General features: G+C 40.8%; 1 protein-coding gene across 1 annotated transcript in view; it reads left to right on the top strand.

Annotated features, from left to right (window-relative positions):
• Window positions 1-14950, top strand: part of RNF10 (ring finger protein 10) — a 31688-nt gene that overhangs the window by 2226 nt on the left and 14512 nt on the right. Inside the window, exons 2-4 of the mRNA XM_056821639.1 lie at window positions 12380-12576; window positions 13905-14104; window positions 14766-14856. Of these exons, the coding sequence (XP_056677617.1) occupies window positions 12380-12576; window positions 13905-14104; window positions 14766-14856 (488 nt within the window). The remainder of the gene's footprint in view (window positions 1-12379; window positions 12577-13904; window positions 14105-14765; window positions 14857-14950) is intronic.

Genomic DNA, 14950 nt, shown 5'->3' with positions numbered 1-14950 from the left:
GCTCTGCCAGTTACCAGTCATTTCTCCCTGTTCCCTATCTCATTTTCCTCCTTTGAGCCTTAAGGGAGTGGGGTTGGACTCATTAAATCCTAGTATCCACTCCCAGTTTTAAAGGTGTGAGACTATTGGATTTGGATAGGGAGAATGGGCCCAGCTTTTCACTTTGTCCTTGGACTGTGGGCCTCAGTTTCCTCACTTAGGGGTTGGATTCTCTATGGTCCCAGGTAGATGAGATAATTTCTAAAATCTTAGTGCTAGTGAGCCTAAGGCTTGGCTGGGGCAATAAGGAGCCACAAGTCCTGGGAATGATAATAGTCATAGGAAAGACCTATGGGACCTGGTTGACCACCTGATGGTGTATCTCTAAGATGGGAGAACTGGAGTGGAACTAGGAGGTTCTAGGCTCCCATGTGGACCTTGCCATCCTGCAGCTGTGTGACCTGGGGCAAGTCCCTGAATTGCTTTAGGCCTCATTTTCCTCTTGTTAAAGTAGATTCTTTGCCTCTCCAAGCAGTGACCAGGGTGTGTGCTAGAAGGGAGTAGCCTTTGAACTAGAAGATCCACTTCTGAGGTGGGAAGGGCAAACCTTCAAGTCTGAGGAGGCCTCATCTTGCAATCTGGCTTCTGCTGTTTACTGAAGTTACTGTCTCCATGATGTTAGGTAGCTTCCATCGAGGTCTGGGCTTTTCTCTAAATGTCCTTTATTGTTTATACTTCACTTGTTTCAGTTTTTCTTTGCTAGCACATTGTCGCTGTTGGAAAGATACTGTGCAAAGCCAAGAACTTTTTATTCCTTTTGATTCCCATTCATTTAGTGCCAGAGATGGGTCATAGCTAACTTGTTGAAAATTTTATTTGATTCCTTAACTTTTTTCTTGTTTATCTTTTATTGATCTGATCTAGTTCTGAAAGGGACTGCCATTTACTACCTGTGTGACTTGTGCAAAGTCTCTTCCCCTCCCCACTACATCTCTCAAATGTGAGGTTGGATTAGATTATTCCCAAGGTCTCAGGGAGCCTTAAGTCAGTGGTCCTGTGACATTCCTCTGGCCCTTTCTTTCCATATCTGTGAAATGAACGGGGCTGGGAGAGATAATCTCTAAGCCATTGAGTCTAAGGTCTCTTCCAGCTCTACAGGCAATGGGCCTGTGACAGTGACCAAGCTAGCCCTTTTCTTAGGTGGAAGACATCCTGGCCAGCACTACTGCATTCAGAATCTGTCTTCTACCTTTGCCATTTTCTCTGTGACCTTGGACATGTCACTTCTCTTTGCTCCTGTTTCTTACTTTAAGTGAGGGGAATAGGATTAGATAGCCCTTTAGCTCTAAATCGATGATCCTAATATCTGGGTCACTTACATGGTGCCAGCCTTTGATAGCTGTTATCCATATAGCTCTTGAAAACAATTTCCTTCCCACTGTTTAAGCTAAATTAAAAACTCTGGTCCTTAATTTCCATAGAGTTTATTAAAATTTACTTGACTAAAAGTCAGAAGGCTATTCTGAACTATTTTAACTGGCCACATGGTTGCTCTTCCTCCTAGTGGTTCTCTCTCAGCCACCCTCCTTTTACTGCCATATCCAAGGCAATAAGAGAACCTACTTCTTGGAACCCCCTCTTTTATTTCTTCTCCTTTACCCTTGAATCCTAACCTGATCTTTTCCAGGTCAGTGTGCTTAGCTCACTGTCCCATGCCTCATGCTATAACACTCTTACGTCACATAGTGTACATAGCACAGGGATGCAGGTAGGATGATCCCAGTATGAGATTTCTGGGGGAGGAGGTTCCTTTATACACCACTTTTATCTGGCGAGGTAAGTGGTCAAAGGTCATTATCTTTTATTTCTCATATGGTAGATCAGGGCTTTGGGGCTGGGAGAGAACTCAGATTTAAGAAAACTTTACCAACAAGTGGGACAAAGGGGTTTGGCCTGTGTATGGAGGGCAAGTAACAGAGCTAGGATTAGAATCAAGGTTTTCTGATGGAGGTCCATTTCTTTAACATTGGTCTAGGCCTGGCTCTCAATCCACTGAGCTACCCAGAGAGCTCCCCCTTTTAAAAAAACCCGTACCTTTTAAAAAAAAGTCTAATTAAATAATTTAGACTATTTTTCCATGGTTACATGATTCATGTTCTTTTCCTCTTCCCTCCCATAGCCAATGAGCAATTCAAATGGATTTTACATGGGTCAGTGATCAAGACCTATTCCCATATTATTAATATTTGCAGTAGGGTGATTGTTTTAGAGTCTTAATATACCTCCCATACTGGGTCTCAATTGGAGGCACTGGGGTCGCTAGGAAAGATACAGAGAAGCAAGAGTGGTAAGAGGAGAGGAGGGTAAGGGAGAGAGGAGAGAGAGGCAGCAAAGGCCGAAGGGCCTGGTGAGAGAGCTGGTAAGAGAGAGCAAGAGAGGAGTCAGTATGGGTAAGAGAGGGGTCAGTAAGAGAGGAGTTTGAGAGAGGGGGCGAAGGGAGGAAGGGAGGAGTCCACACTTGTCCCCTGGTATTTATTGAGGGTCTTAGGAACATATGCCTATCATGACATGGGTTTTTACATTGGTCCAATTGACAGTGACAGGATCATAGAGGTAGAGTTTAATCCATCCCGAGCTTTTGTAAATGAAATCCCGAGCCAGCAACGCCCGGATTCAAACCGTGCTATGTTAATGACCTTACTTTGAGCAGAGGCAGTGGGTCCACGCCCAACCCAAGAATTTGCTCGTCCCTTGCTAGTGCCTAGGACTGTCCCTTTAACATCAAGAGTTCTGACCATGTGTCTGGTAGTACAATATTAATACAACAATCATACTTCCCAAATGCTAATATGCCTGGTATGTTACAGTCTTCATCTCCAATCATATCCCCATTGAACCATGTGATTGTTTTTTTTCTGTGTTTCTGCTCCCACAGTTCTTCCTCTGGATGTGGATGTCATTCCCATAAGTCCCTCAGAATTTTCTTGGATCATTGCTTTGCTGCTAGTAGTAAAGGCTATTACATTTGATCATCCCACAATGTTTCAGTTACTGTGTATACTATTCTGGTTCTGCTTATTTCACTCTGCATCAGTTTGAGTAGGTCTTTCTAGTTCTTATAGAAATACATCAATTCATCACTCCTTATAGCACAATAGTATTCCATTACCATTATATGCAACAATTTGTTCAGCCATTCCCCAATTGAAGAATATCCCCTGATTTTCTAATTTTTTTGCCACAAAAAGTGCAGCTATAAATATTTTTGTATAAACAGAACCCCCCCCCCCCTTTTTTTTTTATCTCTTTGGGATACAAACCTAGTGGTGGTATTACTGGATCAAAGAGCAGGCATTCTTTTAAAGCCCTTTGGGCATGATTCCAAATTGCCTTCTGGAATGGTTGGATCAATTCACGACTCCAGCAGTGCATTCATGTCCCAATTTTGCCACACCCCCTCCAACATTTATTTTCCTTACTGTCATATTGGCCAGTCTGCTAGGTGTGAGGTGGCACCTCAGAGTTGTTTTGATTTTGTGCCCATGTTTCTGAGAACCAGTGCCCTTTCACCACTCAGTACTTGCTGCCTTACCCCCAAGTACCTGGTTTCTAGTTTCTACCACCATATTAGGCAGATCCTTTTCCTTCTTTGAACCTGTTTCCTCTGGAACATGAGAAAGTTGGACTGTATGGTCCAACTTTAATGACCCTTCCAGTGACCTTGCCTTTTCAGCTGTTCCTTCCCTTCAGAGCAACTGTTATGTAATTTGTAAACTTGCTCTTCTCTTACCTGTCTGACCCAGCCACAGCATTTTAGGGTGAGGCCTCAGATTTTAGCCCAGAAGAAGAGCTTTGCAGTAGTTAGAGGATTTAGAACCGGACCTCACTGATCACCTGGTCAGACTCCTTCCTTGTACTGATGAGGAAACTGAGAACCATACAAGGAAGGAAGGAAGGGAGTGGCCCAAGGTTAGAACTAGGTAGTGAGTGGGTTTTCTGACTTGAGCTCTTTTTGCAAGCAATTGCTTCCTCATAAAGACTTGTTTTAGTTTCTGCCACCAACAAACTGGGAACTGGGTCTCAGTTTCTTCATCTGTAAAATGAAGGGTTTGAACTAGATGATTTTCAAGTTCTCTGTTTATAAGGGGTAGCTCTGCCCTCCACATGCCTGCCTATTATAGAGAATTTTAAAGCTTCAAGGAATCCTGGAGATGATTTAGTCCTAATTCCATTATTTTATATAATAGGAAACTAAACCCCAGAGATGGGAAGTGACTTGGCCAAGGTCTGACACCAAATACTAGACTCCTTCAAAGGCCTATCTTACTTGTTGTGTCCAGGCCTCATTTCCCAACTTTTCCTCCCCTCTCCCCATTCACTTTCATTTTGATTGACCTTGTAGTAGGCTAAACCAAATTTGAACAGATCAGGTTTGGAACATAGGTTGGTACTGGAAGACAGGCCCTGCTGTGAAAAGGAAGATTTATTTTAGAGCCTGAGAGACAGGCTAGAGATGCCTGAAATAGTTTGGGAATTGTTTTTCTAAACATTATTACCAGAGAACCTCGGAAGCTTAGAATAAAAGTGTGATAGTTTGGTTTTAAGGAGTTTTAATATTTTCTTTTTTGAAGTACACAAAATGGAGCAAGGGGACTGTGAGGCAGCACCCTTTTATAGAGCAAAGGGCTCCATATGAGGCACCCCCTTTTTTTTTGTACCCCTTACCTCCTGTCTTAGAATTGAAAGTAAGTATTGATTCCAAGGCAGAAGAGTGGTAAGGGCCTACTTAGGCAGTTGGGGTCAGGTGACTTTCCCAGGGTCAAACAGCTGTCTGAGGCCAGATTTGAATCCAGAACCTTCTGACTCCAGGCCTGGCTCTCTATCCCCTGAGGCACCTAGCTGCCCCAATGAACAAATTCTAACCAAGGTCCATATATAAAATTTGCCTTGGACCTTGGTACAATGGTACTCGCTAAAATCCTATTTACAAAACACTTGACATTCATCTGTAAACTGCCAGCTGTTTTATTCCACTTAACATTTGCTTATGAAACCTGAGTAAATAAGACAAAAGATCCATTGTGCCATTTCAGAACCTAAATCAACAGTTAGCTAGTCTATAAAATGACAGAAATACCTCAAACACTGAGTGCAGTGACCAGGTCAAAGCTGTTTACTGTGACTCTTCCATATCAGGCCTCCAAATTTGAACGAAATTTTCTAAGTCTCTTTAAGAAGCTACTATATTTCCAAACCAGCCATTAATAAAGCCTTTAAATGTATCCCCCAGTAAGAAAATATATAATAGTTAGCAATACTATTAAAAAAAACCCTTTTATTGAAGATATGAAGATATCCCCACTGCCTTTGTACTTGTTGGATAAATGAGCTTGGTTTTAGTTTTGACCCCAGGAGGATTGAGACTTGGCTTATAGCCTGATACAAACAAATTTTTGTGTTAACTTGTTGGCAAGTCATAGTTTGTATAGATGTTATGGGTTCATTCTTATTACATAACGTGGATTCTCTCTAGTCCTTAAATTCAACACATATCTTTTCTAAGATAACTATTAGATTTTTTTGTATGGTTATGGAATGTACTGTGAATTTCATAACCAGAGGCGTTGCTTTTTCTTAGTCTGTGTAATGTACAGATTATAATCTTTTAACAGAAGTTTTTGTCAAAATAACTTGTTTAAAAGCAAAGAAATCTCATGTATATCTGTAAAACCGTAGACTCTGCCCATATTTACCAGTGCCTCTCTCTCGCCTGCTACTTAGATATTCAGGAAAAAAAGAGATTTCCAATTGTGTGCTTGCAGTGAGATATTTAGTTCCCTCCTAAATGTTATACCTGCAAACAAAACATGAAGGTTAAAGGACAGAGTTCACTATGGGTGTTTTTAGGGGTTAAGTATTTACTCATTTTCATGGTGGTTGTATTGAAGGTAGAATGTGTGTCTGTTAACATATAAAGCCTAAGAATAGCATTGACGTGTCCTTTATTTGACAGCCTTTCCCTCTAATGAAAGAGTCAGAGTGTAGTCAGCATGATTCCATAAACAGATGCTGAGTCCTTTGGAAGTTCTCATACTCTAAGCTTTTAGACAGTCTCCCTTTCCTCAAGGGAAGCAAGAATCAGGAGCCGCAGAGGGGTGTGGAACTCTGAGGGACATAATTGTTATCTCTTTTAAAAGAAGGGAAAAGGCTGTAGTTTTCAAAGTTTCCCATTCCTTCCTTTTTCTGAATCTTACCAAAAATCCTACCAAAGCTGCCTATAGTTTAAAATTGCTAAATTGAGTAGATTAGATTGAAAATGATTTTGTTGGGAACAGTTAAGTGGTTTAGTGGATTTTGAGCCAGGCCTCCTAGAGATGAGATGTCCTGGGTTCAAATGTGGCCTCAGATACTTCCTAGCTGTGTGACTGTGGGCAAGTCACTTAACCCCCATTGCTTAGCCCTTGTTGCTCTTCTGCCTTGGAATCAATACACAGTATTGATTCTAAGATGGAAGGAAAGAGTTTAAAAAATATGGTTGTGTTATATTAGTTATAATACAAAACTTTGTCTTCATTCCTGCAATTCTATTGGTAGTGAAGCAGTATATCATAGAAGATAGTTCTGAGTGAGCCTCACTTTCCTCTGTAAAATAGAAATGCTGTACTCAAATGAGAGAATATATGTGTAGCCCTTTGCAGGCCTTTAAAAAGTGCTTTGTCAATGTCTGCTATAAGCAGTTGGTGTGCACTCTTCATCGAAATACTCCCCCAAATTTTGTTGGCTTTTGAAATTGGAATAGCCCGTTTTACAGCATGGCGGATTTTTTCCAGATAATATCCCTTATTTACCTTTGTTATGTTCCTGTGACTGACATTGATGTAGCATTGAATTTTACAGATATAGCTTCTTTCCATAATAGTAGGTTGTTGCAATATTCTTGTAAAGAATGAAAAGACACAGCTATAAGAACTTTTCATAGTAAAATATCCCATGATCATGGCCCAGAAAAAAGCCCAAGAGAAAAGGGAGGAAAAAAATGAAAGCAAATGAATAGAAAGAAGGAAGCCTAGCTTCATAGAAAGCATGAAGCAAAGCCCAGTTTTTGCCTCAGAAAGCCCTTACTCCATGCTTCTGGGGTGTGGACCAGGCACTGTAGAGGTTAGCAGAAGTTTAGGGATTGAGGCAGTTTTTTCAGGCTAATAATATGGCCATCTGCTGTTCCTGTTCCTTTATACCAAAAGTGACAATTTTAAAATTCTCAGGATTATAGAGGAAGTTTGAGAAGAGGATGGCCTTGGAAATCTGAAAACCAAACCATTTTGAGAATATTTGTGTCTTCTGTGCTGGAGTCCTATGTGGGAACTCAGCAAGGGGCCACTTAAGGAAAAAAATTTTTTTTTTTTACTGAGGGCCAAGGAGCTTACAAAATGGCCTCTTCTACCCATATCCATAAAATAGATAGTCCTTCAGGAAGTGCACCACCTGCCTACATGGCCTCCAATTCCAAACATCAACATGTTTTTCATTTAATATTTATAGTCAGCTAAATGAGGTCCTTAACGAGGACTCATATGCAACCCAGTTTGATTGTAAGTGTGTGTCATCTACTCTGCCAAATGTTGTGGGTAAGGAGCTTGACCATGCCCTTACTATGAATCAGCAGCAATAACTTCCTAGTTGTTGCTCTGATCTAACCAGTACCACCTGTCAGTGCTTTCACAATTAGAATTATGTATGGCTATGTTGCCAAATCATTGGTCTGTTGTGAATCTTGTTGAAAATGATAGGTAGTCCTTAGTTTGGAGGTGGAGAATGAGACCCTGTTGTGGACAGAGACCTTGTCATTGGCTCTACATGGCCCCACAATGCTGCCTCCATATTAAGCTTTTTAAACCCTGCTTTGTTGACCATTGCAGATTTTGAGCTCTTGGACCATTTAACATTGTCTAGTCTGTTTTGGAACATTAGTTAGGTCTAAGTGCTTCCTTAAGTAAGAAATACATTGAGTGTGAAGATCTATCTTAACTCTTCATGCTAAATAGTCTGAAAAATTGGCCAAGCCACTGTCTGGCAAAGAAAATTTTGCCCTTAAGTTAGACTAGCCAGCTTTCCATAAACAAACAGCCTCCTTACAAAAATAGGGCTCTGAATTTTTATCTCTGGGTCCCAGGCCTGACTGCACCTACAATCTTTCCGCTGCCTGTTGTGTAGTGCTGGAGAAAACACATTCCAGATCCTCAGTTCTGCTGTCTTGACTTGATAGCTGAGGTGAAACAGCAGCAAAAAGATTGGGGTAAGGGATACAACAGCTGTGTAAAATCACATATTTGTAAAGCAGTCAGTTGTAGTCATCTGGTGTTTCAGAGCTGAGTATTTCCCTGACTTGTTTTCTGTCAGAGTGATTCTGTAAGCATTATGAAATTGTTCTGTGCCAGTGTTGTAAGAGACCAGGAAAATCCTAAAGACTGACCCTCAGGTCTATGCAAATTGGAGTCTAACTTTAGTTACTTTAAATCACTTGGAGCGATTTATTAAATCATCAGTTGCTTCATAGTCACTCTTAAATAACTTGCCTACGAAATGTTGAAATGTTTGTGGTTAACTCTAGTATTAAAAATTGACCATCTACTCTCATTGAGTAATTGAGGAAAGCAAAACTGGAAAATATGGCTAAGATTTCATTGTTCCCTTCTCCCCCTAACAAAATCTCTTCTCAAGGTTAATTCCCTAAGAAATGAGCAAGTACAAGTATCTGCCTCTGAATTTTCAGGATTTTTTTGAGGGATTAGCAGCATAATTTTCATGAATTCAGTGGGGATTTTCATGATTAATATCAAACTCACCATCTTTGAAAATCAAATCCTTCTTAACATCCAATCATTTATGATAGCTCTCCTTGGTAGCAGATATAAATAGAGAAATAAGACTCAAGTGTTAAACTTGATTCAAGAGTTTGAAAATCTTAGCAACTGCTATAGACCAAAATTTTCAGGAATGCAAAAATGAGTGAACCCATACTGAATCCCCTTTTTTGTGAACAGCTAGTCATAACTGCTGACTGCTATCATTTTGCCCAAAAGGCAGTAGAACAGAGGGCCAGTGTAGGGATCGGGTTTGTGGATTTGATGTAGCCCACCTGAAAAACCTTATCAAGCATGGGGATTTGGAGACCACCATTCCAGCTGAAATGTGAAGGACCGTTGCTTATTCTCAAGTTTCCTTTTCTGGGAAGTGTCAGTCTACTTTCTCTTTGACATCCGGGTTTGAAGTCAACTAAGCCATTCAGACTTCTAAAAATAGCCTTTTTCTAGTTTATAAGGCTAATAATGGTTTGACCCATATAATTTGGGGAGAAAACCTTGTAGAGCTTTAGTTCTCTTCATTTGACAATTAAGAAGCCCAAACCCTCTCCCCAACTACTGTAAATAGTAGATTTCTGTTTTCATGAAGTAATGAACTTGTAGTTTTGACTTAGTTTGGGTAAGTTTTTACTGAAGGGGAAATTTTCATTTTTCTTGCCACTGTTGTGTATTGCACATTCCCTTGTTTTTCAGGTATTTCAGGGTGGAGTTGCCCAAATTTGTGGTTTACAAACTGGACCTGTGATTTCATTTCTATAAGGAAATTCCCTCTATCAGCATACATATTGGCACCTTCCCTGCAACCTGTGGTCTTAAGATATCTAGAGTCCTGAGAAGTTAAGGGACTTACTTTAAGCTCAGGGTGTCATAGGTTATAGTGACCCCCCACGGGAGTCCTATATTATTTATCTGTGGGTAATAACCTGAGATGGAGAAGGGAGACTAAGGAAATGGGAAAATAATATAGACTCAAAGACAGCAGGTTCAAGCAGATGGGGAGTAACGCGAACTCCGAGGAAATAAGAGGAATAAGAGAATAGGTGGGGAGTACCAACTCCTTGATACTCCTATAGACAAGAGAGTCTGCTTTGGGGGCGACAGCATAGCTAGAAAAAGGGGGGAGTCATAACTCCTTGGTACCTCCTATAGACAAGACAGTCTGAGCATTACTAGGAGGCACTGGGGACGACCGCATCGCTAGAAAAGAGGATACAGTGAAGCAAGAGGGTAAGAGGAGAGGAGGGAAGAGAGAGACAGAGAGTAAGAGTAAAAGTAAGAGAGCTAGTAAGAGCGAGTTTCGCTCTAGTTCCCCAGTATTTATTGAAGGTTTTAGGAATGTGGATTGGGAGATCAACTAATACATAACATGACATAGGTCTTAACATTGGTTGAATTGACAATGACGAGATCAAAGAGGTGGAGATTAATCCAACCCGCGCTTTGCAAAAAGAATGTACTCCGAGCCAAGGAAGCCTGGCCTCCAAGGCCCAGCCTATGCTAGAGCTTCGGACTGTCCCTTTCCATACAATGAACATCAAGAGGTCTGACCATGTGTCTGGTAATACAGTATCAATACATCAATCATACTTCCCAGATGCTAACATGCCTGGTATGCTAAATAGGTGATATTTGAACCCTGGGTCTTCTGGTTTTGAAGCCAGCTCTTTAGCTACTAAGCAAACTGCCTGTCTCACTTTTCTTAAAGTATTTTGAAGATAGCCACAATTTTGCTTTATTTGCTGATTTCCTTTCTTGCATTAAGATATATACAGATAAATTGGAAATAGAATGGTTTTAGAAGGCTTATAGGATTTAAAACTGGAGACAGACCTTGGAGATTATCTTGTCAAATCTGCTTAAATTACAGAGGAGGAAAATGAGGCCCAGAGAGGTTGTGACTTGTCCCAAGGCCCATAGATAGTAAACAGCAGAGTGAACCAAGGCCATCCTTTGACTCAGAGCCAGGCCTCCTCTTATTTGGATTTTGGCCTTTGTTAGGAATTAAGTATTAGAGAGGGGACCTTCTTCACTTTTTGGCAAAAGCTGTTTTAGGGACTTCTCACTCATTGGCTGGTTTTTTTTAGCTTGACACTGTCTGATAATGTATTATCTTTTGCTTTCCTACATGTGTCAGGCTTCGGGCAGTTGGTTGGAAGGTCCCTTAAGTGTTCAATTTAGGGTAAAAAATCACAGGCATATATTAGGTTTTCCTAAAGTTTTGTTCACTGATTTTTATACATAATACACTAATGATGATATTTTGTTAATATCGAATTTAGGGTCTAAACTAGGAAAGTATATAAATGGGTTATCTTGAATTTATACCTGTTTTATATACATGTGAGATGCCTAGTTTGAAGTTATACTTATTGGTTTAAAGAAAGCTTGTTGACACAACACTGAAAAGTTTTTCTGTAAAATATGTATAATTCTACTCTTTTGATTGAATTTAATTTTCAACTTCCTTTACATGTGTGTTTTCACATGCTTTAATTTGATTGAATAATTGGGAATTGTTAATTATGTATTATTATAATTATGTATTAAGTTAAAACTTGGGTTCTTCATTGTTCGTATTGCTCTTAATTTACACCAGTTCCTCTTTCTGTGTTCATTTTGTGAGAATCTTTTTCATATCCTGTATTATATCTGATACCAAGGCAGTAGAGACCCTAAATCAATTCCTATAAGGGAGAATTACTGTGTATTTATGGGTCTGAGGTCTGAGTCTGAGATTTCATCCAGTTTACCCCTTTCTTGCATTTTCTTTGTCCTTAGGAATCCCAAAGATCTTTTTTAACAGAATTTGATTAATGAATGAATTAATTTATTATATAATATGATATATGTAACATAAATTAATAAATACAAATTAATGGGGAGGGATAGATGGTTTGATAAGATAACCTCTTAGCTACCTATCAATTAGAAATGTCTTGGGATGTTCAAGGTAGGGGCTGAATGATGAGGTCCTAAAACTTTTAAGATGCTTGACCCATTTTCCAGGTCCCTTATCCTTCAAGATGTTCATGGAGACCTATGTCACTTTATTGGTTATGATGCTGGCCTAACCAATAAACCTGATATAATCAAGAAACTGATATTCTTACCCAAAATGCAGTCTCTCAAGATGATTTTCATGTAATAATTTGAACCGGTAGAACCCAAACTAATATTTTTTTTAAACCTTACCTTCTATCTTAGAATTGGTACTGTGTATTGGTTGTAAGGCAGAAGAGCAGTAAGGGCTAGGCAATAGGGATGAAGTGACTTGCCCAGGGTCATACAGCTAGAACTGTCTGAGTCCAGATTTTAATAATCCTCCTGTCTCTAGGCTTGGCTCTCAATCTACTAAGCCACCTAGCTATCCCCTCCCAAACGAAATTGTAACTAATGCAACCAGTCTTGCCTTTGTTTTTTGTCATCTATTAATGAAGTCTAATGGCCTGGCCTAAATCCAGCCATTGGAGGGTATGGGGTGGTGGTGTGTATCATGGGACTTTTCATGAAACTTGAACTCCTATCTTCTCACTTTTTAGATGGAAAGAATGCGAGTGGATCCAAACGTTATAACCGCAAACGTGAAACTTCCTATCCCAAAAATGAAAACTTTACCAACCAGTCCCGTCGCTCCAACTCACAGAAAAGCAAAACTTTTAACAAGACGCCCCCTCAAAGGGGCGGCGGCAGCAGCAAACTCTTTAGCTCTTCTTCTAATGGTGGAAGACGAGATGAGGTAAGGCTTCTGAGAAGCTTCCTTGGATTACAAGAAGTATGGCAGCCTGCCAGTTGTCTCCACTTTGTCCATGGAAAGGGAGGCAGTAGAGCAATAGTGAAGATCACTGAAGTATCGCCTTGAGTGCTTGAGTAAAGGTTCTGTCCTTGAAACTCTTGCTCTTTCTTCCTCAGAAGGTGGTGAACAATGCCTTTGGAGGCAAGAGATGTTTTCAAGATGGCTGCCAATCATAGCATCATAATGGCTGGGTTTTGAGCTGTTTGGGATGACGTGGGTAACTTTAGTTTTGTGTAGATACTTGTCTTGAAGTTGCAGGCATCATGTCCTCATTGGAATTTCTTAGGTATAGAATGACATTAATCTGTGTCCTGGCTGTCTTGCTTGAAGCTACTCCTCGGTGGCATGACAAACTCTCATAATGGGAGTGCTTAGAGGCTGGGCCATGTGTTTTCTCCAGCCTGTGTCATGGGATTTCTCTTTCAGATGATTGTGTATTTATGCTACCTGTTAAATTGGTTTCTAATTTGATTCTGATAAACTTTATTTCTAGCTTGGGAGTTAGCCCACAAGTTCTAATTCTGTCATTTTCAATTTAAAAAATGAGTAGAAATGTGTTGAGAATATTTTCTGGCAAGATCCTTAAGCTTGTGGGAGGGAGCTACAGCAGGTTGGTCTCCTAAGAAGTGAAAGGCCAAGGGGTTAATGCCAGCAGAGACTGGTCCAGGGAAGAAGCAGCTAACAAGGGTGAAGAAGTAGGCATCTCAGAGGCTTTTGTTTAAAAGAGAAAATAAAATTAAAATTCCCTTGTGCCAAGACTTGCAAAACAGAGGTTCATGCTGTTTTCTCTTAGATAACTTATTGCCCTGCAGGAGCGCAAACTGTCTTAGTCAAAAAAGTTGGCATGAGAAAGATTTCCCTATCTAGCTCTTGGGTTCTTTTACTTGGCCTGTTTTCTTGTTTTTTTTTTTTAACCCTACCTTCTGTCATAGTATTAATTCAGAGACAGAAGAACAGCAAGGCCCAGGCAATTGGGGTTAAAAGTGACTTGCCCAGAGTCATATAGCTAGGAAGTGTCTGAGGCCAGATTTGTACCCAGGTCCTCCTGACCCCAGGCCTGTGCTCTCTCCCTGTGCTCCCTAGCTGTTCTTTACTTAAACTGTTCTCTTTGAAGTGGGCAAATTCTTTGCTTTTCTCTGTTTTACCTTTTAACCTGTTACCTATGTCTTTATTTTTTCAAATGATCAAAAGAAAATTTAATGAACAGTGAGTGCTGTACTGACATCTATAGCAATTCAGCCTTATCTAAAATATTGCCATTTTTCCTCAAGGTAGCAGAGGCTCAACGGGCAGAGTTCAGCCCTGCCCAGTTCTCTGGTCCTAAGAAGATAAACCTAAACCACTTACTGAATTTCACTTTTGAACCCCGTGGCCAGGCAGGTCACTTTGAAGGCAATGGACATGGCAACTGGGGGAAGAGAAACAAATGGGGACAGAAGCCTTTTAACAAGGAGCTCTTCTTACAGGCCAAGTGAGTAGAATCGTAGAGTTCTGGGTGGGGAGGTGTGTTCTCCTCCAGCGAGCTGGGCAGGAGCTTTCTTGAGGCTGTTGCTGAGGGTGGGGAACAGGTGAATGGAGGGAATAGTTTGGGAGGAAGGCACGCACTTCATTGCTCCAGTCTGGCCCACCTGGTGGAGGTACCTTGCTATCAAGTGTAGCATAAAACTGCTTTCTTCCTCAGATCTCACTCCCTAGAATTGTGATAAAAGACACATGTCGTTCTAAGGATGTATGGAGCCTACCATAACTCAAGGCTGGAATTTGGATTGCAGCCAGGTTGCCATTTCATTTATTCCATGGCTTTCCAAGTCCAGCATCCAGGGACACAACTGGCTGCTTAGCCTTTGACAAAGCCTCATTCTGGTCTATTTTTAGTTCTAGAGAGGCTTGGGGGAGGGGCCTGGGTTTGCTATATTAGAAATTCAGTTCAATGACTCTTATTAAATGGATGTCCACTGGACCTTTTGTAATGTCCTAAAGGAGAGAATTATATGTAGCACCCGAGTGTAGAGTTCTGTGTATGAGATAGTATAAAAGGCTGCTTTTGACTTGAAATTGGACAGCCTGATGGCTGTTATTTGCCAGATCTGATGGACTGCTCTTTCCTCCCCCAATCCCCCATCCCCTTCCAGCTGCCAATTTGTTGTGTCCGAAGACCAAGACTACACAGTGCATTTTGCTGACCCCGATACCTTGGTCAACTGGGACTTTGTGGAACAAGTGGTCAGTAGCACAGCTAAGCTTGTTGACAGTGGGTGTGGGTGAGGAAATCCAAGGGATCCCTCTCTCCCTCTGTCAGATCAGGTTTCTGCTGAGA

Source organism: Monodelphis domestica, chromosome 3, assembly GCF_027887165.1.
Source record: "Monodelphis domestica isolate mMonDom1 chromosome 3, mMonDom1.pri, whole genome shotgun sequence".
Lineage (NCBI taxonomy): Eukaryota > Metazoa > Chordata > Mammalia > Didelphimorphia > Didelphidae > Monodelphis > Monodelphis domestica.
This window is presented reverse-complemented; position numbering and strand designations above follow the sequence as displayed.